Genomic DNA, 26,225 nt, shown 5'->3' with positions numbered 1-26,225 from the left:
TTTTAACTTACAACCTTTTATCAGAGAATTAACTTGTCGCTGTTGCCAGCCTCCTTTTAAGGCGGAGCAAATCTTCTCCAATAAAAAACTCTGATTCTCGATTATACAAAAACATAAAAGCATCACCAACAAAATTGTCTTAAAATGTAACTGACTTTGCTTTTAGACTTTGCACCAAAATGCCTACTAGTGACAGAGAACCAGATGGGCTTAGGCTAGACTTAGTTTATAACGAGATGAACTTTTTTTCTATTCTGCAGATCAGGCAGCATTTGCTGATACAGAATGATAAATTACTGCAGGGGTTTCCCAGATGATACCACATAGGCAGTCTCTCACATAAACAGGGGCATTTTGAAAATTTACTATCTATTTTTCATACAGATTCACAAAACAGACTTCCTCTCTTGTCTGTTTTATTTTCTATGTCAGCATTTTGCTGCAGATAAATGAGGTCTAAAGCTTTTGGCCCACTATTACAACATTTTAACACTTTGCATTAAAGCTTCATGAAGGAAAGCAGCTGTTTCACAGACAATTTTAATTGCTTTGGAAGTTTGCAAATTTTCCCTTTTAATTGGAAGTTGCTGAATTATATTCTGCATCTCAGTTATGAACATAGATGCTCAGCTATGGCAGTTTTATAGTTTCATGTACAGCAAATAAACTACAAATTTAACAGCTTAAATTTACCTTACCATGAAACACTACGAAGTATTTTTCTTCTCTAGTTACTGCATTTAAAATAGATGTCAAAAAAGCATTAGGAAGATGCAGCCATAAAGTGAAGCTGTATCACTAAGACTGTCAGTTAATATGCAAAGCTCCTGGTGTCTTGCAGACACAACGAACGCTGTGATGACTTCTTCTGAAAGAGACATTTTGCTTTTTTAAAAAAAACTGTTTAGTAATCTTTACAAAATACAGAATATTTAAAGGCGAAATAAATCCAGCCTATATCTGGACTGAAAACATAAAAAAAACCTGCTTACTTAGGAGAGGTGAAAATGGCAAGAGGGACTTGCTAGGACTTTTTTATCTAGAAAAATAGGCCAAAGTGTTATCTCTAACTGGACTTAGCGTGCTTTTGGTCCATCTGAAAAGTTTAAACTGAACTAGTCATCATAGATGAGTACAAAAATTGTTATAAACACTATAAACACTATAAAAGGAGTTACTTTAAAAACAAAAGGGCTTCTAGGTTGACCAGTGAAGCTGCAATTAAAACAGAAAGGTCATCAATAAGTATTCCCCTATTTGAACAGAGGATAGGTACAACTTGTCATGATAGACAGTGGGTCACTTTAAATACGTAAGAAAATAGTTTCTAAGGGATGAACTGTACGTTCTACACACGACACTGCTATTTTCAAAGTTCACTGGAGGCCAAATTCACATTCTTCGCCCAAAAGATCGAAAAACAAGTTAGAGTAGTTGTATCGTAAACCTGCAAATGTTGTCTAAAACAGAAAGTTACATTTCCTTGCTCATGTTGAGAAACTTGCTTCTAATTCTACTCACACCATAAGCATTCTGACAACTAAGGAATGTCAAGCTATGCTTAAAAAAAAATGACTTAAAATTGCAACAAGGATATTGGAAACATTATGGTTGAAGCTGACAAGTTGCAAATCATTAGAATGGAATACGAAAAATTTACAGATTACGCCAAAGGAAATAAAAGCTAGAATTCGTAGGTTTCCAATTTTAATACAGCAAAATCTTTGCTTCCTTGTTAACATAATAGTAAGCAACTTCTAAAATCAATCTGAACAAAGAAATATACTTGAGTGCATCCTGAACTTGACGTGGCTGAAGTTAAAAAGGTCATTTCAAATTTCTCAAATTAACAAAGCTACATGCCCCGGATTTTTCTTCTAAAAACCACTGAATGCCCTCTCTAAAAGGTACATATAACATTATACTCTTCTCTAGCCGTTCAAAGAAACAAGACTTATGAAATCAGGCTTCCTGGTTTAGAAGTAATTGTGTACCAGTCTCAATTTCCTCCAGTTTTCAACCAACTTTGAAAAGGGGGAGATCTTGAAGACATAAACTTAGAAGATCTGTAAAAATATGAGGCTAATTAATCTCTAATTTATAGGCTACTTGATCTGACTGACAGAGTCTCCTGAGCTTAGGCATCAAATAAAGCAAACATGCATCTTTGCCTCTCGAGAAAGCCTGTTGAAAATGTGGCCTCCTGTTCCTCACAAACACCACCTACCTGGCCAGCCAGACTGAGTGATTGTGTGTTAGCTCATAATTTGCCTCAGTTTGTCTGCTACCTGCCAACCAAAAACGTGCAAGGAAGCTTAGGTGGAGGAAGGCAGTATCTGAAAAGGAAGACACTAGAAAACCACTGTGCATGGATAAATTCATTTAAATTTTAACACTTTGCAGTGTGTCCTTCCAGTGAAAAGGAAAACCAAGATGACTGCAGATATCATATCTGCTTATTTCATAAACTGATTGGTAATGTATTTTAATGGATATTAACACACAAGTAGAAGCAAACACTACCTACAGCAGTACGCATTTAAAACAAAGAAAGGCTTGTAGAATTTATTTCAAACATTACTTGCAAATAGCTAATTTTTTACTGGGACGCTTCCTTCTCTACTCACTCATTTCCAATAACTCCACCTTCTTATTTTTCTAAACCAACTGCTGTTGGTATATAGGCTCACACTCACCATACATGTTTGTATTGCCCAGCCTCTAGAAATGATATGTAGTATGTGTCTGCTGTGTGAGATGCCCTTGTCATTATGGCCTCTCAAAATTGAAAATGTTCTTATATTCTGAGCTGGGAATAAATGTATGAGCCAGTTACCTGGCAACCTGTACGAATTAAGAGAAAAGTAAAGTTTATATCATATCTTTGCTTAAGGCAATCAAAAAACTCATTTGTATCCTCATTAATGACAGCCAAGTGCTTGGAAGAGAACATCAGATATGTCTCCCAATATGTTTTTTTCAACTTATTTTACAAGTCTAGAGACTCATTCCACAACTGATTTGATGAAGACTGTTCTGAATAGAGATAAATATAGGAGTTTTCATAATACAAAGCTATTTTTCTATGCTGAGAATGCTATATTCTGAAAGAGAAAATTAAAAAGAATATATTCCATTTACTTTTTGTCATTACAAAATTCATACACATCGAGATGTGAAATTTCAACTTCAGTGATTAGCTGCTAACTTCACAAAGGGTTAAGTTAAAATGTTCTAAAGAGAACAATTTTTTCTTTTATTTGCTACAAGCACATCATCTATTCTAGATGGTTTGCTCTTCATTGCTTTCCACCATCATACTGTCATAGCAAATGGTTACCAGAACTGTAACAGCTGCCAGAACAACAACAAAATTGCACTTACTTTAGCTTACTGATCCTGGCTTCTGCAGTTTCACTAAGACTTTTTGTTTCTTCTTTCCATCGATTTGTTGCTTTTTGCTGAGCTACCAACAGTCGTCTAAGTTCAGCAGTAGACTTTTGACTGGTGTCTTCCAATTCCTTCAGTCGAGCTTCATATCCATGCTTTTTCACAGCATGCTCATGCTCCATTGTGCTTATCTAGAAAAAATACCAAGGATACAACCAAGTCTCTCACTTCCTTCTTTTTTAAAAAACTCTTGAGCTAAATTTATAAGCATTTGCTGAAAGCATGTAACATACAATAATTAAACTTGTAATTATATACTCAAATAGATGCATGTTCCCAAAGCCAATTTAAGCAAATAGTACAACTGACAATAAAGGATAATGAGCTGTGTATGCTTATTTTTGTAAATAAACTTTATCACTCTCCCTTGTGTTTTCTCCACAGAAACATATTTTTTCTTTTCATCTAGCCAAAATGTGTTAGGACTTCCTGAACTGCAATTAAAATCTTTTGCACATCAGAGGAAAAGGGAGGCAAGTAACAAATCTTATCTGTGACTGACTATAATGGAATCCAGTCTGATTAGGGACATTTGAAGATCTAGTATTTGTTTTATAACTGCTACCTGTCTGTCATGCTTGACTAAAAGGTTCTAGAGTTGGAATAAGATTTCTTTTTTAATTTGACTGCTTTTTTTTTTTTTATCTTGAGGTACAAAGTGGTAACTGGATTTGAGATGGCCCTCATTCATAATTAACTACAACTGTTTACTCAAGTCTTCTTTGTTGCTGTAGATTCTTAGATCCCTTCAGTATCTTTATACTCTCAGAGTTAAGAGCAGTGGGGAAAGCATCAGCTCTATGTATTTAGAAAGCATGTCAAGTATCAAAGCTGTTATTCCCTTCAGAAGCTAAAGGTACGATGAACCTGCTGAGATTAGCTATTAATACATTATCCCATATGCAGTCTGTTCAGGTGCATTAAATGAAACATTCAAAAAGAACATCTGTCTTTCAGCTAAGTATCTTGTTTGCAAATATTCACATAGAAATATATTCTCTGTCCAGAAAAAACAGAACTAATGTTTGACAACCACACCATTAATAAATTTGTTAGTTACGCACTGCTTTGATAACATAGTAGATACGCAAGTAGAGGAACACTGTACTGAGAGTCAATATATTCCTAACATTACAGACAGTAGATAAAGATCTGGAATTGGAATGGGTAAAATCACTTGAAGGTAAATATGCCACTATTTGGAATATTCATCTTATGAAAGCATAGAATATTTGGGATCCTCTTATCAAGCTGAAAATAACACATTAAAATACATCCTAATTAGCCAAGGCTGAATTACTCAAAAGATCATGAGGACATACGACTCTACAACAAAATTACTTATAAAGCAGAAAAGAGGAAGCATCATTGAAACTTTCACTCCCTTTCATGCTGCCTTATTTAGTAAATATCAGTCCTACATTAAAATAAAAACAGCACATAAACCATACCTTTATTTTTGCTTTTTTTTGAGCCTCTACAGCCAGTTTTCTCAAGCCTTCCACTTCTTTTTGCAATTGTTCATTCTCTTGCTGAAGTTTTAACCTTTGTTCACTGACAAAACCACTCTTTTCTCTTTCTGAATCCAGAATGCTTTGCAACTTACAGATAATTTCCTGGCAACGAGATTTCTCTTCCTCAGAGCTGAAAGAGAAGAAGTCTTGTTTGAAATCAAGAATAGAATCCATTTTACATTTTCATAATGCTACTTTGCTGCAGTTGCAATGGTGTGAAGATAGGGGAGACTAAGTTTGTAGACGGCAACAAAATCTTAATAGACCAATTGGTCTACTAGGACACTGCCTCTATTGCTGTTAAAGGAGGCTATCAGGAAGCAAACTGAAGGCAGGAAAAGGAAGTTCTTCTTGCAGTTATGTTTCAGGTATAGAACTCACTATCACACTATGTTGTAGATGAAAGATTCAAGTAATCCATGTAACAGTAAGAGCGATAATTAAACATATAAATCTATGATGTCACCTCTGGACATTTTTAAGCAGCCCATCACTATTAGAATGCTGGCAGGGCATTCCAGTGAAGTGTCACTGTCACCTTGTACTAGTGTTCAGTGTTTCCCTTAGATGACTTCATTTGGACAGTACTGGTGAAAATACATAAATCTGGGACAGATTTTGGTCTGACCCAGTATATGCATCTCCCTGTTTCTTCCTGAAAGCTTGTATCAGCTCAGTATGTTTAATGGCCTTTACACCTAGGACTACGTGCAAGTCAGCAAAGTATTTTATCAAATCTAGGGAATTCATAAAAGCAATCTAACATTCTAGCAATCTCAGTAAAATGGCAATGTGGAACAGCAGATTCTCATTTTAAACACATTTCTAGATTCCCAAATGATTGCTCTGGAAAAGAGAGAGAATTTATGATCATTGAAGATCATAAATAACTTACAGAGAATCTTACACTTTTTATTCTGAGAACAACCTGATCTAAAAACGTGTACCATACTGTGCTGTTTACCATTACATTACTGGAACTACAACAATATCTATTAGCTGTCTGAACACAGACTTGAAATGCAGTATGCTACATAAACACGGAGTGTTACACATGCACTAAAAGATACCACACTGCAGATGAATTTATAAAGTAATAAATTCTGCCCAAATATTTCAGAGCGTTACTTTTCCTACAAACTGTATTTAGAAATACATCAGGATTTCAAATAATGTACTCCAATTTTCATTGTTTTGTAAAAAAAAAAAAACTGCTTGCAATTCTAGTCTTGTAAAGAAAACTTTTCATCCTGTAGTCTGTTATCCCCCTTAATACTTTTATAGTGATTCATAATTACCCTTGCTTCAGAATTATGGTAACTTGATACTATTCCTGCTACTGATGGAAAATGTGACAAAGACCTAACACACTATCAACAGCTAGTTAGAAATAATTTCCATTATTTTCCATTCCTGTCTCTGTAACATCCATGACTTACTTCATTTCCAGCTGTTTCAGTTTATTTTGTGTTGTCTGTAGACTCAGCTGAAGGTCACCTTTTGTAGTTTCTGCAAGTAGATACTTCTGATGCAGTTGCTCTAGTCTTCTATTGTCAGATTCATGTACTCTGTCTTCCCTGTAAATCTGAAGAATAAAATTCCATGTAAAATCAACTTTACCTTGCACGGGTGATTGACAGTGTAGTAATGACAACAATGCTACTCCTCATTGTGCCCTATTTTTCAGATTTAAAACAAAACTGAATTTCATCAAATTTTAGTGTTGCTGCTACTTGGAAAACAAAAGGTTTTCAAAGTTTTTTCATCCATTTAGTTTTCAGCATATTGAGCTTAAGTTTAACTGGAATATGTACCAAGATTCTTTCAGATTATGTCAAGTACCTCTCCCTTTACTTTTTACATTTTTCAAAGAACACTCTTTTTCAGTTCAGAATTACAGCTTTAAAATGATTTCCAGATTAAAAACTTAAAATACTGACATGAATATTTACAGTTAAGAAAAACTACTCAACGAGTAAGAAACTTAAGGGTCACAGAACTGTCCTTCATTCCAATATATGGGAAAAACATGGAACATAAAAAATTAACACATCTTTTCCAACTGAAGAGAGATCTTAAACATGATGTAAAAATGCATATAATTGCCTTACTTTTTCAAGTTCTTCTTCCACTGTTCGCTTTTCTCTAATGGCTCGTTCAATTTGAGTCTGTTTTTCACCACATTCCTATTTTAAAATAAGTCACTTTAAGTACATCTAATCAGAAATAACTCATGACAAAAATTCAAGAAGTGCCAAAGCCAAATACCCACCATTGCAAATGTAATTTTTGCTGCAGGTATGTATGCATTCAATTATATTTACCTGTTCATGATTTTCTCTATAGGATTAGTCATTCAGTACATAGACTACAACATGCAAAATGAAATTTTTTAGAAATAAATTTAATCCTTAAAAAGCTGCATACAAACCAAACTCTTTTAGTCCCCCACATCAGTTGTTGCAAGTTCCAAGTTGATTCAAGAATATGATGATTGTGATGCAGACTTTCTCTTAGTATACTTTATCAACTTTCGTATACTTTATTGCTACATGTGCAACTACAGATATGCAATAATCAGCTTTCCTTGCTTTATTTATCCCTGAAAGAAACAGGGATACTCAAGAAGTGCCACCACATGGCAAGTATTTTCTAGAGCACAGAATCTCACTGTAAAGAGGCTTGTGACCTACGATAAGAACATGCATAATCAAGGAATAAACTTACACAAAGAAATGGGTAGATTTGCAGAACTCTATTATTTCATGCAAAACCAGGCAAGATTCTCAGTAAAACTAAAATACGACTGTATACACATAAAGTAAATCTGCACATTAAATATGAATTTTCAAAGCAAAGTATCCTTTATACCTAAATTTGAATCTCTGCACTGGCTGTTGAGACACACTACACACAGTCACTTTTGTTAAGCAACATTAAAGGCACTGAATGTTGTATTAATGACTATAAACATACAAGGGGTAAAGTACTACTATAATAAACCATAGTCCTAGATAATTACTCATAAATCATAACTATTCCATACACTGGACTATCATCTACCTTTTTTTTGCTTCTTGCCCTTTACACAAACTAAACTGTACAAAAGAGCTGTGAAGGTACTCTATACTGGTAGTGAGGAAATGGTTACACAGCAGGACTAAACGGCCTCTGATCAGACAAACTGTGAAAACGTGTACAGATCCATGACTATAATAGGTCCTATTAGACATATAATAGAACCTGTAATAGGTCCTACTGGTTCAGCAAAGTCCACCTTATTCCTGCTCCCTGAGCCATTCCTTCACAGATGAATTTCCTGAGAGACTCAGCACAGACTTTAGCTCACTACTTACGTATCTGGAGAGAACTAAAAATAGTATCAATTCTATTCTCTCTATCCGTTTATTTGCCTGTATTTCTCTGCATTGGCCCTATGACAAATCTAGACAGGTACAGGAGAAGAAATGAGAGAAGTGTGTGCTGTAGGAAAGTTGTTATTGATAAAGACAAGTGTTTTGTTAAGTGCGAGTGGAGCACCAGTACTACAAAATCTACACCAAGATCCTCTCCAAAACAGGAATCACACGGTATTTGTGCCTATTAGTACACCGTATATGCACACAAATTATGAGATTGTTGGGGCTGAAACAAAAGTTTCTTGTGCAATTTAGAATATTACTGCTGGCCATAAAAAAAACTAAACACAAACCCTTCCAGACAACACTATAAACAAAGTATTTCTAGTAAAATCTAAAATAAAAGTATCCCAAACCTACCATTATTGACCAATGTATGTATGACCAACATAAACAAGACAAAAAAAAAAGATAAAAATAGTCATGATCTTTTTTTTTTTTTTTGGCGGGGTGAAGTAGGAGAACTAATCACTAGTAACTTCTAAGTAATACTAAAGATAAACACCATTCTAGAAGTAAGAATATAAAAGCTCTGATACCTTTGTCTAAAACAAAGACTCCTCTCTCTTCACCAAACTGCTAATAATATCACGAGATGTAGGATTTTACTTGATTTACTTTTACTTGAATTTAGTGTTTAACTTGATAAGCAACAAAAAAGTCTCAAACGTTTTGCTATCAAAAATACTTTTGTAAGTCAAGACCATACCATCTGAAGAGCTGAAAGTTCTTCTGTTAGTCGAGAAATCTGTACATTATATTGTTTCTTTGCAGAGTCTACCTGCGATCAAATCCAAAAAAAGAAAGAAAAAAATCCCGTGAACTATTTTTCCATCCTGTTTTTACATAGAGAATCACAGAATTATTTAGGTTGTAAAAGACCTTTGAGAACATCAGTTCAAACTGTCCATCTAACACAAGTCCACCACTAAACCACATCTTTAAGTGCCATGCCCACATGTCTCTTCAATACATCAGGGGATGGTGACTCCACCACCTCCCTCAGCAACCTATTCAAGGCCTAACCACCCTTTCTGTGAAGAAATTCTTCCTGATATACAATCCAAACCTCCCCTGACACAACTTGAGGCTGCTGCCTGAAATATATATTGTGTATATGTGATGCTTATATATAAAAATAATGAGACTGCAACAACTGATAAATCTTTCTATATCAATGTTAGAAGAATGTTTATTATCGATCCATATTACTTTAACTGAGGGTGTTTAGAAAAAAAGCAGAAAGACAGACATCACAACAAGGCCTTACAAAACAAACTGTTAAGACTATCAGAAAGCTGCTGTCTATTAGGTGCAAGATATCTGCAACTTGCTTAACATGTATTTTCAAAAATATTTGTTAACCTCTGGAGAAACATGACAACTCATATTCTCAAATTTTACTTTTAATGCTTTTGATAGATTCACTTTTCCTGGGATTATGTTAAAATAAGAACAAGGACATTACTAATGAGAAGTCAGAAATTTAGAAGAGTGTTGTCATAACTAGATTGAGTGGTTATCCTATCTGCTCTTTAGCTCTCACACCTTCTCCAAACCACACATGACATTAAATACTGCAGTTTTAAGTAATCCACGTAATTTTTGTGGTTCTTTTGGGTAATCAACAAGTAGAATGCACAAACCATTTTCATCCTCATTTTAAAGGCTTCAAAAATTTATGTAGTATGTTTCTGAAACCTCTAGAAATTAAAGGAGTGGAAATAAAAAGAATCCTTTCATCCCTAAACAATAAACACGTACATTGTGTCATAGTGAAGACAGTGAAAGGAAGCACAATCAATGGCACCATTGAAAACTTACAAACCAGGTAATAGATTTACACTGTTGTCTACTTGAAATAAATGACATTGTTAACACATTTATATAACAAGCTTCTATTTCCTCTGGAGTTTGCCTTAAAATAAAGCATGTCTATTTGACATGTGGGTAATTGTTGAGAACTTCCAGGTAAATGCATTTTAACCGCAGATGGGAAACAACATAAAGAAAACTAATTTTGTGAACAGTCTGTTATCAAAAGAGCTTCAATTTTTCAGCCACTTCAAATTTTCAGCCATAAAAACAATAAAAATCATAAGGACACAGACTGTAAAATCTTTGAAGTAATTTCTCTACTGAATGCTGACTTTGGAGCGACCTGTGATATTGAGTCTTCTACTATTAGCTGTACTTGGTAGAAGTCTTATTCGCCTAGAGGAATATTCTGAAGTACCAAGATGCCAAAAAAGTGACAGTATAACTCTCAACAGTTTCTATCATCTGACAGTATATGATAAGCATCAGTAACTTCCAAGATGAGGCCATATATTCATAAACTAAATACATTGATACCAATACAACTAACAGACGTTAACGTCTGTTAACGTGCTGCTAAACAGAATTTCTGAAATAGATGCCAATCTTTACTTCTTCACCTTCTCTATACCAGTACATGCATCGACAGGAACACTTCTGGTTCATGAGAGATAAACCAGTATCATTTGGGTTGGAAGAGTACCTATCTAGATGATAAAGCTGAAGAGTACAGTACTGTCAGTATGCTGCCCCTGCTACCTATATTATCAAAACACTTGTAAGAAAACAGCTGATTTGATCACGCATAATATGCATATTCATAATACATAATTGTCAGATTTAACTCTGCAAGTTCACAGTTGATTCTTTCTAAACATCATAACTTACTGCCTTCCTAATTCTTGCAGCACTGTCTTCTGCAAGCTGAGACATTTCATTTTTCATCTTTTCGATTTCCTCTTCCTTTTGTTTCTCCCCAAACAGTGCCTAGAAAAAAAAAAGGAACTTGAAATACTACTGAAAATATTTCAGTCATGACATAATACCTAGTAGTGAGAGAAGAAACCACACATAACCACTGTTCAAAAAAACTTTTTGGCTTGCACTTTGGAGCAGCTGACAACAAGATCCATCAAGAACACAAACAGAAATGTCACATAGAAAGATCTGTTAAGAATCTGCATACCTGAATTCTCTGTTAAGAATCTGAATACACACACACGTATTCCTACACACATCTGAGCATTTTTTGTTGTTGATACACTAAATTACTCATCTTCTAGAAAACTAAAAGAATGAAAATTCACAAGTAATTAATGAATGCATATGCAATCCATTTCACAGTGGATAACAATGAACCAAACAGCTCTTCAGCACAAAAGGATGGTGAGAATCACAGAAAAAAGGTCTAGTAAGAAGCCTTTCCAGAGGAGGATGAAGATAGTAATGTTAAAGTAGAACACAAGATACTGGTCTGGAAAGATTATGGAAGGTAATACAGATCTCTTGATGGGATAGATGAAAAAAAATCCTAGGTGGCACATTAAGAACATGTAGATGTAAATGGAGAAAGACATGAAAAACGTTGCTAATACAACGTTGATACAAATTCAGCCTGTAGAAGGTTACTCACTACAATCAGTAATATGGTGCATCATATGTCATATTCTCTTTTACTGCTACCATTCAATTTCTGATTTGTTTCTCAAAGTACTCTTAGAATTCTTCTGATCTCATTTTGTAAGCTTAGCTTTGTGTGCTTTACAATGTTAACATAAAAGAAAGAGCACTGTGACAACCCTTTACTCCCATAATCTCTTAGAGATCAGGGAGAAACCTCTGTGGCAACAGTATAAGACACACAGTTAACTAAATGTACATATTAGGATGCATTTTTTATTCTGTTAATTCATAAACTTCCCAGCTTTAGCCAGTGCAATAAATTAACAAGTGCCTGCAAATTCAAGTTTTTTTCTTCCTAGAACATTACACTAAACTTGTAACGAGCCACTTATCTGTAGAAGTTCATTAAATGTCTCAGATTCGTAATTTGCATCCCAATAAATTCTACTGGGCCACTTTTTTTCTGTCAAAAATGGTGGGAAAAACACTGCTTTGATGTACCAATATGTAGCAGACTAGAAATGTGATTTACACTTCTTACCAGTAATTTTCAAATGAAAGAGTGATTTCTCATTTTTAAACTCTGAAAAAATGAATTAATTTTTACCTTTTATTCTTCGTACTCAGGCTCCAGGGAAATGCTGTTAAGGATACAAATGTCTTACTAGGGAAAAGGAACTAACAAGTCCAAAGGTAGCCAGCAAAGGAGGACATAAAACTTCATTTTTTTCTTTCCTTTTTGAATATGAGCCTAACAGGTGAAGGGAACTGTAGAAGATCAGGGCATAAAGCAAGTAAGATGCAGTAAGTTATGAATGAATATGAAAAGGAATTAGCATGTCAGGAAGATGCCATCCAAAGTGTATCCTAAGTTACTATAAGTATACAGGAAGAAAGACTATAACGAGAAAAGAACCCTCTTTTGTGAAGCAAAAAGAAACACACAAGTTACTGGGCACTACAGTAACAACCAGGACCTGTAAGTCTTGTCAAGGTTTAACTCTCCTGGAAGCAGGCCAGAAGGTAGCAGGATCTCTTTAAAGAGTTACTCCTCCTTTCAGACAGGATCTTCCTTGTTTGTTACAGAAATGAAATCATCATGAGCAAAAAAGACAACATTAACTCTTGTATTTCAAAAGGTAAAAGTATAAAGTTAAGTTAGATTCTCAGGAGGCTCCTCGAGTTTGAAAGGCAACTTCAGACTAAAAGGGAATGTTTTATCTCCTTAACTGCTTGACTGTTCAACATGTTAGCCCAAACAGAATAAAGTCTCCATATGTTCCCATGGTCATTAACTAATCTGGACTTCATTTACTGATGTGTAAAGTCTATTACATGCATTAAAGTTCTGTCTTGCCAGCAAACGCTATTCATTAGATTGCTAAAAGCCTGATTTGAGCTGAAGTTTAGCATGAAAACAAAGAAGCACCCATATTAAACAACAGTTTATTAGTCCCTCTACCGTATTATCCTAAAGGGGCAAACAGCTGATACTTTGGAAAAGTTAAGAACTGGGAAAACAGGATGAGTTTTTTTTTTTTTTGACCAATAGATGCTTCTAGACCTGCTGGATTAGAGTCTACCTCTAGAAGTTTTGGTGGATTCTTCTCTTTTGAATGTGACTGTTTTCATATCTATACTTTTGGCATAAACATTATCCTGTAACAGTTGAATCAATTTTTTTTTTTGTTACAGCCTCTCCGACATGTCTAGCTGTCATTGTTGAATCCTGCACTTTCCTAGTTCTCCCATCTTACTTGAAATACACTGATCAAAACTGCATGTTAAGGTGCACTACGTTTAAAAGCATTTTTAAAAATCTCATTCTGAACATTCTATTAGTTGTATTGAGTGACACTAAGGATCACATAGATGTGTTCATAAGACCCTTTTCTGGCTGCAAAACAGTAAGTTCAGCATGCTGTGCAAAATACTTGAATTTCATCTGCCATTCCAGAATACACACTCAAATGCCTTTGCAGTTTTTTTACTGGCTGCCAGCTTTGCTGACTCATTACTCAGAAACTTTTTCAGATTTCTTCTGAATACTTAAGATCTGAACACAAAGCTCACTCTTGGTGGCTTATGTCTGCCATATAAAAAAAAGTCCCTATAGTTTCAGCTTTTCTTTCCTAACCATTAACAAGTAATATAAACTAGTAACTATTCTGACGGCCCTATCTAGGTATTCAATAAGATTTGTACTTCACAACTGCTAGTGACTCAATTTTCTAATATATAAGAAATACTTTCACCCATTACCTTACCTGACTTTTTTGTAGGTTAGCTTCTTCTAAGAGCTGTATGCAATCTTGGACTTTTGCAACTGCATCATACTTCTCCCTTTCTAAATTAGCGTACTTTGTCTGAAGCTCTCTGATTTGTTTTTCCAGGGCTGTTCTTTCTGTTCTCAGCTGTTCAGCATCTTGGACAGTAACACGTAATCTAAAAGACAGTAATAATTTCACTCATTTAACAATACAATGCTTAATTAAGACACTTCAATTATTTCAAACTAAGCTTGTAGAAAGTAAAATAAAAATAGTCAATGCTGCATTCCTGGTTTTCTGCTTGCTTTGGAGACATTTGTCACACCTTAGAAAGGAGCAGAATTGAAGGAGTTAACTCAGATACCTACTCTCAGAAAATCCTTAGAAGTATGTTGCTATCCTGGGATACATCATTGAAAATGTTCTATATTAAAACAGAATAGAACAGCCCAAGAAGGAATAAAGTTCTCCTCTGCGGAGGAAATGGAATAATTGGATGTGGGCAATGAAGTTGCAGATATACCATCAGAACAATGAAAACACCGGGAATTTTGCAACAGCTCAGAAATTCTTATTGTTTAATTATGATTGTCAGTATTGGCAGGCATGAGAAAGGGCAAGAGAGTCTCAGAGGTATCCTCAAAAAAATGTCTGAAAGTTCCGAAGAGCAGCTTATTCAATAGAGTGCATAGCTCCAAATATACATAGTGAGCATTTTGGAAACACTTGGGTTGCCTTTTCAGGCAGTCATGCTGGTTTACTTTCTAACGTGTTTACAATAACACATACACAGAAAGAGAGCCACTCTATTAAAACGCAATTTCTGGAGAACCAAAAGCCCATAGAAACTAATAATGCTAGCTAATTCCTTAACACATTCTAAAATTAATTGAAGAGCTTCTGAAATGCTTAGACAAGTAAAATTCAATAAGTAGAGGTAGCCAAACAAATCTGTGAAACTATTCAAGGCTGTACTTGACCATACAGACACATGGTTCCCCACGAATTATTTGTTTTCCAGAGTTATTGAAGAGTTCACAGGGCTATGAACAGAGCCGTGAGCAAGAAGGGAAAATGAACAGTCACACAATTATTCCAATAAGAAATGTATGAATTCTTCTTACCTATCAAGTCATTTGTCATTCTAAAATTGCTTACAATACTTGAATCAAAATTACTGTCCTCAGCTCCATGTAATATGGCTACACTTGATATACTTGGAGAGTGAAGGCGGGTGGGAATGTACAGAAGAAACTGACTGGATCTTAGATCTTCCAGTAGACAGTGCTGGAATTAAAATTCTATTCCTGATCACTCAAACAATTTTTGTAATTTGCATTTATTGGAAAGTATGCTTTAGCAATGTTATTAAATTTTTATTTTTTTTGTATGAGGGGTGATGAACTAAGACCTGAAGCCAGATCACGGACAGAAAATCTGTATTCACCTCAAAAACAGTTTCTTTACATAAAAAAAAAAAATCAAATTCTAATGTGCATTTTTTTCTTCAAAATTCCACCTAACACTAATGAGAGTTGAGTAACTAGAATTTATGCACTAGAATGAAAAATACGTGTCTTGTTTTTTCTCCATTACAGTCAATAAAATCAGGTGCTGTGTTTTAACATTTTAAACATATTGAAGACAGAAGCTGTTCCGCAAGGTTATAGAATAGAACAAATAAGGTAGAGAGCAGCCAAGCATAAAACACCTGTATTTTGAGAAAACAGACTTACTAAGAAATACAAAACTCAGAGACTGATAAAAACTACATTTTATCTCACTTGTGAATATCCTTTTAGTAACATCCAGTGAGATGTCTTTACCTTGTTTCTAATTGTTTTATACTAGACTGCATTTGCTGCAAGCGTTTGTCAGATGTTGCTTCTCTTTGCTGGGCAGATAACACTTCTTCTTCCTAGAAAGAATAAATACATTTTCCAGGTATCATCTGAATTTCAATTAACAAAACAAAGGTATACCAATAAAAAACAAGTCAGGGAACAACTTGCCATTAATTTAACACCAGCAACTTGCTGACTGACTAGCATTTTCAGTTGTAATTTAAAATTGTTCTTTTCTCTAGAATACCTTTCTCTCCAACTGGCCTTGAAGCTTCTCTGTCAATCTGGTCATTTCATCAATCTTAGCACTTGCTGTCCGTCCATCTATTTTGGCCTGCCTGTATAAAGAAGAGAGTCTATGAATTACACTTCAATTATTACAGGGGCAAAAAAAGGACTCTGTTACAACTTTGTTGAAATAGCTGCGAAGGGCAGTCAGATTCCATAATACTTTAACATGGCGGAAGAGGTTTCCCCCAAGCATGTGGCACAATGAGAGAGAAAGACCAAATTCATCAGGAAGGTACGTTGAATAAATATTTGGGAGGACTAGGCAATCAAAAACTTGGAGTGGCTCAGTAACTTAAGTATAATTGGCCTCAGATACTTAACACTGAAATAACTTTCAGAATTAGATTTTGCTTTTTAAATCAATTTGTACAAAGAATTAAAAAAAAGTTAACCATTTCTAAAGAATGTAATTGATGTGCATTAGAATTTGAAGAGGTCTGACAACAGCTGAAACAGAAAAGGAGAAAAAAATGGGTTAGTTAGTGAATCAGACTTTAAACACAGTAGAAAAGCTCATTGAAATGAGCAATGCTTCTACTCCTCTGACTTGGGAAAAGAAAGAATACAGAGTCCCTCACGTGGGCGTATAACCCAATTATTCTGGCTGAGTATTAGGGTAAATTTAAAGACCAATGATTGAAAGTATGATAAAGTAAAAAAAAAAAAAAAAAGCAAACATATAGACTAGTGCAAACTACAGCACTAACAGTCATGAAAGAAGCCATAAAATATCGAATATTTTTTAGAATCAACTTCAAGCAAAAATTCCTTAAGAAAATAACATTTTTTATTTAATGGCATAAAAGGAAGAAGCATGTTATGCCTAAGTGAAAATATTAACCAACACACACATAATCCTAGCAACTCTACAAAAGTTTCAGTTTAATACATCAGAAAAGCTCATCTTGTTATCATTTCTTAAGAAAGTAAAAAACAGAAAAAAACATTATTCCTAGACTTATGGCCTTCAGTGCAGGTCCAAACCTTTGATCTTACCCTGTATGAAAAAGGGGTGCCTCCTAGAAAATGCACTGTTAAATTTATGAGGGCATTTAGTTGCTTCCCCAAAAAATATTTAAAATGTGTTGCAAAACAAAACAAAGAACTCCAAACCCAACATAAGGAGAGAATAAATATATATATATATATATATATATATATAAAAAAGATCATAAAATTCAAGACAGCTTAAGTACTAAAAGTGCATTTTAATGACCAAACTCTGCTTCAGATCAAATTCAGGGATGTGCGTTTAAGACGTGACAAATTGATTCTAAAGATGCAACTTTGATTCTTCATTGTGCAATTTATCTTTGATACAACCTTGGCAAGCTTCTACCTCTCTGTTAATATACTGAAACGCAGCTCTGAGCAATTCAAAGTTTGTATGTTTATATGTGTTACCTTCAGACCTTTTAAAACATTTCAACAGCATATATCTCAAAACATATTTGATACTCGCAGCTAAACTCAGAAGTTCACTGCACTGGAGCAGACCATTTGACAAATGAGTATCCAGTATCACCAGAGTATCCCCTCTCCAGAGACAGCCATTAGGAGTTAATTCAAGAGAACAATAATACGGTGAGCTATACAACTTATTATATACAATGGAACTTTAAAATATTATATTAAAATATTACACATTAAATACGTAAAATATTGTAATAAAAATTCTAGCATTTAAAGAAGTGAATCTATTTAATCCTCAATTCTCTCCACAAATATATCAAATGTTATGTTGCTTATAACGTATGGCAGATTATGGCCCTTTAATAGTTGCATAAATGCAGATTTGTTATTATTTAAACATTAATGAGTAGCAGTAACTCTGTTCTTAAATACTTCTCAAGAAGTTTTCACCAAATTTCATTTTTTTTTTTAATTTTGGGTAAGGTCAACTTCTGGTCTAAAGAATAAAAGCTATTATCCTCTGGAAAATAAACTCCAGCAGAACTCTTAATTTTGTTTTCTTTTCCCCAGGTTACCTTCCAAAACTTAATCTAGCAATCTTCCCTTAGGTGCACATGTTAGAAATAGGATGACAGTCTGTAACGAGCATGTGTAAAGTGTTTCATGGTTACATAAGACAGACTGTATACTTTGCTACATCAATCCTAAAATACCTAAAATTTACCAACACATGCTTTTAGGCTTAGCAACATCAAAAGCTCCAAAACTGCACCTAGTCTAGGTCATATGAAACAAATAGAAATTCTCCCATGTGTAAGTTTTTGTTTTTAAACCTCTCCAGATTTGTTACTCTATTACTGTAAATCAGTGCAGATCTATTAAAAACATCTGAAAGAAGCATCAATTTGTCAGCAATATATGCTATGTAACCCAGGGAAACTACATGCATGTAACTTCCTGGTAGAGAAACAACAGCTGGTGAAAAGTATTCTAGACTTCTTTGAGGATCACTGCAGTGCTTCTTTTACAGCTATATAGAGCTGCTGTCATTAGGTTTGTGAATACAAAGTACTGTTTTTAGGGTTGCAAGAACTCTGACCTGATCTGCATGGAATGACAGTGTAATCACTGCCCATGACAAGAAACTCAAAATTCCTCTGAAATCCCGTTTGCACTAAATTGGTAACACTATGGGGAGAATAACAATGACAAAGTTTGTGCATGATGATCCCCAGTCAGTTTAATCAGTAATCAGGGAGTTACCAAGAGACTCTTAGAACCTGGAGAGAGCTTCCAAAGATGCATAAAGATTTGTGATTGCAGGGGGAGTGACAAGACAGCGATAGACCAGCAGTTGAGCTGTGTTTGACCCTGCCTGGAGTCATCCCACTGGTGGAGAGCAGCCACCCCACCAGATGCCAGGAACAGCCTGCACCCAGCTGGCAGACTGACAGCACAGCAAGAAATAAATGGGGACCAACGTATCAGCTGTGTGCGTATGGGAATTCTTGGGGTGCTTTCTCAGGAGCATACGATTAGTGGACTTGAGGAAGCAGTGTAAGTACACACAAAGCAGGAGCACTCACACCTCCAACAGGAGGGATATGCAGACAGGTAGGTGGACATGTATTTCTCACAAAGGGAGTATCTGTGCACACTTGCACACACTTTACCCATGCTTCCTCTGAGAGGGTGCACCTACATAAAAGCGAGCACAAGTGAATATGAGATCAGTACTTAATTGGATTAGACAGAGAAAGTTGTTTATAGATTTGTGGATGTTCATGAACATATTGCAAGTGCTCAGTACCCCAGCTGACCTGTTATACTATTAATATTGGTCATGAACAGGTATGCCACTGATCATCAGTTCACTGATTAATAACATGTAATGAACTATTTTGACTTAAGCCACGTGTTGAACTGCCTTCCCCAGCAAAGACTTTTAATCAGGAATGCGTCCCAGAAGAATGAAGGTGACTAGTCTACTCAAGCCCAGGAAATAGATAGGAGCCTACCCTTGTGCAAGTAAGGAATATACATAAATATAAAAAAAATTCCCCTATTATATATAAACTTCACTGCTGTTTGTAAGTAACAGCAACTACAAAAACCCACGTATTTAGTGCAAACGTAGGTAAAAGTTCAGACCAAGGTGATCCATTAGCTTTAAGTCAGTCCCAGGGAGTTTCAAAAAAAGAGCAGTTTCCTTTTTTAAAAAGGAAGTAAGGGTAAGAGCAAAGGAAATCATGACACCTGTAAATTTGACAAAAACACCCCAACTGAATGCTTCACTGCATCCCAATTTTTATTTTTGAATCAAAACCCTTGGAAGAAATACATAAAAAGCCAATGTTGCAAGTGTTTATTGAATGTCTAAAATAAGTTCAGCTAATGCTAATTGCTTTCACACACTTATTACATGAGTCAATGCAACCATGTCAATGCAAGACTGATCTCCAGATGAATGGGTTCCAAAAGAGTAATGCTAGCCTGTGCAAGTAATGTCCAAGAATGTAGGGATGTGTTTTCTCTTTTAAGATAGCATGACAAGTGATAACAGAGTTGGTAAATACTTTATTTCAGCAAATACCTTGAATACCACCTTAACCTTTGATTTCTGTCACATTTTCCTTCCTTAAATTACATCATTTTCTGAAAATAGTTTTTCCCCACGGAAAAATTATAGCTAATAAAAAAGAGGTTTTAAGTTCCCCTTCGAAAATATCTTCACTGACCAAGGTAACTGCATGTGTGAACAGGTCCTGGTCCTAATTTGCTGTGCAAAAGAAACTTAAATATAACCATTAAGACAAATAAAGCTTCTCTTACCTGTAACGTCCACATAGCCTATGGTTTAGAGCTCTTGGAGAAATTTTAAGTGCTAAAATTTAAAGCTACTTTGAACATTCAAATTTCAAGACCGTGATGAGTAGCCACCTATATAACAGGATGTTGTACAAATGGTGCTACAGGACAAAAAGAGGCCCATAATAAAGCAGTAAGCTAAAAAAGGCTATAGGAAAAAAATATCATTTTTAAATTGCCTGTTTTATACCTCAGTTGCTTTCGTAGCTGCTCTAGTTCCACATTCTGTTCCGTTACAGTTTGTAGAAACTGTTGATTGCTCTGCAAAACAAGGAGAGATTTATAGCATGTTCCCATTTTATTGAAAGTCTCATATATTCAGAGTTACAGGACATTTCTACAGAATAGAATGCTGTAAGAATAGCTGATAAAGTCTATGTAACACTGGCTGGTCTCCAAGGTGCCAGCCTTTAGGTAGAGTAATATAGAAAGGCAAATGAAGAGTGATGTTACCCCATCCTCCATTTCTTTCCCCTGTTGGTAGTATAAGAACTTCCAGAGATGAGGACTGTAATAGCTCAGATCTACCAACTACATTTCCCATCTAGTTGCTTTAGGTACCTAGAATACCTTAGATAAATGAGTACCACAGTAGACCACATATTGCTGGAAAGAATTCCTTTGTTTTAAATAGGCTGCCTAATAATAATAAATAATAAAAAAAACCAACCTTGTATTTAATGCCCTCTTGCCCTGAGGCAGCAAGCAATTGTTTATCTGTCAACTTTCTATGCCAGCCAGAGTGCTAGAAATCTCATCCTCTTTCAGGTGTCCTCTCATCTGAAAGTAATTTAGTATTTGTTATCCAACTAGCCTTTCCTAGATCTTACATTCCCCTTTTGAGATGAGAGATGACCACAACTTGAATATAGGTAGCATGTGGACTTCAGCACAGTACCCAACCCCAATGCTAACATTCTTCTTGCTTTCTTGACTGTTGCTGAGAATTGTTTTCAGAAACTTCATACTTGTAAAATATGTATTCTGAGTGTTAACAAATATTTCAGGACTAATACTAAGTACCCTACGTGAAAGCTCCATTTTGCCCTCATGGGTTATTCTGCTTGTATAGTTATTAATGAAATGTCTGACAAAATGCATTCATGTATTTGATATCATGTCTTACTGCAAATTTCTGTATCGTATTTCAGTTTTCGTTACCTTAAATACTTTAACATTAGTAGTGAGCGCTGTTGTCTCATTACTGGATCTCATTTCCAGAACATTTATAAATATGCTGAAAAACTCAAATCTGAACACATCTACGGAACACAGATGTTTAACCATGATAAAAGAAAACCAACTAGTTACTTCTGCTCTCCACTCCTCATTTTTCAGTTTGGTAGCTTAAGAAAGGGAATGCTTCTTTATTCTTGATATTCATAACAGACCTTGTCAAACTGTGTGGAGAACGCAAACAAATGGATAACCTTTACCTTAACATTGTCTTCTTCAAAGAAAACCTGTACTTCACTCTTCTCAGCATCATTTTTCCAATATTATGATTTTAAGCATTCAGTCATTCTATTTTTTGTTACCTCCTACTGCTTTGCTTATAATAGCAGATCTAGTGAGGATTTGGAATTTGCAGACTGAACTGTTTTGAAAGCTCATTGTATTTCCTTGAGACTGTTTGACAGCAATCCCTCAATAACTCTAATGCGGCTATCAACCTTAAAGAACAGTTGATTTTGTTAGTCACTGACTATATAAGGTAAAAAATCCTCTCTGAGTGCATTATTTTGCTTTTATTAGAACTACTGAAATAGCTTGTAAACAGAACTGCTTGCAAGGTACAATTCTATAGCAATCTGCAGTATTGTACTCAATATCAGTAGGGGCTTGACTGAAGCACTACATTTTTTTCAGCCCACAGCTTGCAAATGGTGGCACAACAAAGAATTTAAGTATTTAAATAAAGAATTTTAAGGAAATTCAGAATTCAGGAAAAAAGCCATTACTTCTTGATTTTTGACTTGTTCCTAGACAAGTTTGCAAATCTGAATGGCACAAGGTCTATCCAAGCACGTATCTATGAGGGACATTTTGCTTTCAGTTTGCGCTTCAAGGCTCCCGTAGAAAAAATAAATTCAGTAAGTCACTGCTCAGGTTTTACTTACCAACTCTATTTTCTCATTGGCTGCATGCAGTTGCTGAGTCAGCTGGTGGAAGCTAGTCAGCTGATCCTAAAAAAAAGGATTGAGCTTCTTGTGTTTACCATCATAAGGATGGGACGATCAGTCAACTAAAAACATTTTTGAAAATTCATGCACATTATAGGAAATCCAATATACTTTGTAAATTAGTGATTTGATTACTTCTAGCTGTTGACCTGGTAATCTAGCAAATTAGATTTCCTACTGAAAAACGTATCTGAATTTCACTCAGTTAAATGAAAGCGTACATGGGTAGTACTTCTAATGGGCCACACAGGCTATGATGGTCCTATAAACATTTCACAGTAGCAGACATGTATCTACAACCTGTTAGCAATTATTTGATGCATCAGTGACCACATCTGACCACTCAACATTTGATGTGACTATTACAGAAAACAGTATGATAGAACCACCCCACCTCAGTTTGACTATACACAGACCCAAAATCTTCACCGTATACAATGACATTCCTAAATTAACAAAAATATAAATGAAAATTACTTTCTGCTTTTGTCTTTCAGCCACGTGGATTTGCGTTTCAGTCATGCGTTCCTGGTACTGCTGCCGAAGGTGATCAAGCTCCTGCGATACAGTCTGCCAGAGCTCTATTGCTTGTTCTTTTTCCTAAGAAGTTGCAGAACAAAGGTCTATATAAAATACTGTCTTATTACAGTACATATACTTTCATCTACCGTTCCCCAAAAAGAAAAGACTTAACTTTTCTTTAGAAATGTCTTTTTGTACTCTGTACACATTACAACCACAAAGACAAAACAACAAATTCAGAGGTAGAAAAAGATGTTTGCGAGTTCAAATTCCATGTAGATGAGAATTGCAAGTTTTGCACAATTTTGTAGCTCTCTCCAGAAAAGCAGTTCCACTAAAGTTCTGAAACTGTCAAATGCAAACTTTTACAAGTATTTACTCTAGGGCTATGGTATATCAATAGTCAAATACAAAAATTCAGCTGTCAATTTAGCTTCAATTTAGTCCAATGCAACAGGATTGACACATCACTGCAACATGTTCATGAGATTTTGCTGATTTTTTCGGATTTAATTGTTACTTTCTATATTCCACATATACTTGCCTCTTCATTTCACATTACAATGTTTTTTTCTTTAAATCAAAATGACAACCTACCACAGTAACTTGAATTGAACAAAATATTTTATTCATCTCCTGGTCAGGAAATCAACATAAAGATCAAGTAAACTAGGTAAAATTAGAGGCAAATTAACATAAAAACTTCCTAGGTGTATGAAACTAGAAAGGAACTACCTTCAGGTTTTGCTGTCCATACTATACATACCTTTTTTTAGCTACGTAAAATCAAGAAGACCTCAAAATAGTCTCAAGAAAGTGTTGTAAATGAATTCTGAACCAAGAAATAAACCATCTTCTCCTAATCTGCTAAGGCACAAGACAAATAAAACAGTACAAATGTTTCATCTCACGCACTTGATTTGTCAGTTGTACTTGTTCTTGAAGGTTTCTCACTATTCCTTCATCTGCAGGAAGATCAGTTCCCAGAGGCATGAAAGGAAGAGCCTCCAGTTGTGTCTCAAGAACCTCTTTCAACTCTGCATGAAGCCTGAAATTCAAAGAAACAAGTTCAGCAAAATATTTCTTTAACATATTTTTTTAAATCAACTAAGTTACGTACCCTCGATCTGTACATAATGTTGACATCTGACATTTAAATCTATTAAGCAAGATATGTTCTATAAAAACAATAAACAGTTTTAAATAGCTTTGTATCTAGTTCTTTTACACAGATATGGCTGAACCTCCTAATCTGGTGGTGTAATATATATTAAGCACTTAACTAACACTAAGTACATGAGTATGAAATCTTGAATTATTAAGTGGCTTCACAAGACTTCAAAGTCTTAGAAAAAAAAACTAAGATTTAAAAATCAAGAACAACAGCAATAAGTCAGTACACTTATTTACCTTTCATTTTCCTTGGTGACTTGCTCAGATTTTAGTCTCATCTCACCCATCTGTACCTAATACAAAAACATGCACAAGTAAGCTCTTAAGCAACAAACTTGAGCAACTCGCTCTTATTTTTCTGAGTGATACTGTAAAACACAGACAACATAATTCAATACAATGTAGTAAATGAAAGTAACATTTCCTTCTGTAAGAAAAGTCACATGATGACACTTAAATTTAACAGCTGCTAAATCCTGTTAAAAAGTTACACCCGAGCATTTCTAAGTTGTTATGACCATTAAACTTAGCTTTGGGAATTCCTATAGCTCTTACAGATAGATTTTTAATTAAATCATGTTCTTTTACGGATACAGTGGATAAATACTTACTGTGTACAGGATGAGCTACCAAAAAAGTTTAGGAACTATTTAAGGAACAATTTCAGTTTGTAATAGCTGAATCAACTGCTTTGTTAACAGAAGGAGTGCCCTTCTGCAATCAACCAAGTTTGAAGACTATTTGTGGATGCTCTACTATGGACATAAGATTAAGTGCACTGAAACAAAACTGTAATGTAGCTTTTGCATGTAGATCACAAGTAAGAACTGATCTCTGCTCCACAAATTTTAATTACTAAACACACCACTTTACTTTTCAGGAATCGTAGGAAGTATTGCTTTCATTTGACTGTGGTTTGAAAGGAAGACAAACAGTTCCCTCTCCCCCAGTCTCCATGATATCAAACATTTCAATTATTTGAGTTTGAACAACTAAGAACATAGAAGTATGGGTGTATCTACTTGCAAGACTGAGCTGGACTGTGTGGCCAAGATCAGACCTGTAGGGAAAGGGGGAAATGTCTGCCTCATCTCAGTGTCACCTAGGAAAGTACCTGCAACAGTATCAGAATGTCCAGAGACAAAAATGTGCATGTTGTGTTTCACACCACCACTTCCACAAACACAGTAATGGCATAATTTGGACAACCTCCCAGCTTTTTCATAGAAAGTTCTATTCATTCATTTATGGTAGGCTGTGGTCTTGGAACTTTGTGAAGCATGACACAGGCATGCTTTCCTCAACAGACAAAAAATAGTAGCCTACATATTAATACAGTAAAGCACTAGAGTGCAAAATGTTGGCAACATACACACCTGATAAATCCGCAGCTGCTCCCTCATCTCTTCCAGGTGTTTATCATACTCTACAATTAGAGGTGATAAGCTGAAAATTGGAAAAACATGCTCAGAAGCCATTTTGTAAATGCTGAAACATTGTTCTGATAATCACCGAGTTTTACAGAATTCTTAACCTAGAGAACAGAACAAAACAGTTTACTTCCAAGATCAACATTCACCAACATCAAGAGAACAAGTTTAATTACTTTTAAAGTGCGATCATTAACCACAGACTTACTGTATAAGAGAATTAAAATACACAACATTGCAAATGAGCTGTAATGCATTAGTATTTCATGCATAGATAAAAATATCCAAAGATTAGAAACTAGACTTTCTTACCACTTTCACATACAACAGTAAAGGACCTATAAGATAATGTAAAAAAATGCAGTTCTACTTGCGTACTTCCTTCCTTCCCAGTATTTTTGTAGACT

General features: G+C 35.1%; 1 protein-coding gene across 7 annotated transcripts in view; it reads right to left on the bottom strand.

Moving 5' to 3' along the window:
- The window catches only part of SCLT1 (sodium channel and clathrin linker 1), a 41,227-nt gene that overhangs the window by 11,158 nt on the left and 3,844 nt on the right, over positions 1–26,225 (bottom strand). For 6 of the 7 annotated variants that reach the window (XM_035548153.2, XM_035548170.2, XM_035548134.2 and 3 more), the window contains 15 exons: positions 25,765–25,834; positions 24,626–24,681; positions 24,131–24,263; positions 23,171–23,293; positions 22,631–22,696; positions 20,701–20,771; positions 16,186–16,276; positions 15,921–16,012; positions 14,092–14,269; positions 11,090–11,188; positions 9,093–9,164; positions 7,076–7,150; positions 6,404–6,549; positions 4,902–5,094; positions 3,385–3,581 (listed from right to left, as the gene is read on the bottom strand). In XM_035548153.2, coding sequence (XP_035404046.1) covers positions 3,385–3,581; positions 4,902–5,094; positions 6,404–6,549; positions 7,076–7,150; positions 9,093–9,164; positions 11,090–11,188; positions 14,092–14,269; positions 15,921–16,012; positions 16,186–16,276; positions 20,701–20,771; positions 22,631–22,696; positions 23,171–23,293; positions 24,131–24,263; positions 24,626–24,681; positions 25,765–25,834 — 1,662 coding nt within the window. Of the gene's footprint in view, positions 1–3,384; positions 3,582–4,901; positions 5,095–6,403; positions 6,550–7,075; positions 7,151–9,092; positions 9,165–11,089; positions 11,189–14,091; positions 14,270–15,920; positions 16,013–16,185; positions 16,277–20,700; positions 20,772–22,630; positions 22,697–23,170; positions 23,294–24,130; positions 24,264–24,625; positions 24,682–25,764; positions 25,923–26,225 lie in introns of all 7 variants that reach the window. The other variant, XM_035548181.2, reaches the window with a different exon arrangement.

Source organism: Cygnus atratus, chromosome 4, assembly GCF_013377495.2.
Source record: "Cygnus atratus isolate AKBS03 ecotype Queensland, Australia chromosome 4, CAtr_DNAZoo_HiC_assembly, whole genome shotgun sequence".
Classification (NCBI taxonomy): domain Eukaryota; kingdom Metazoa; phylum Chordata; class Aves; order Anseriformes; family Anatidae; genus Cygnus; species Cygnus atratus.
Note: the sequence above shows the minus strand (reverse complement) of the source record. Positions and strands in the feature narration are given on the sequence as shown.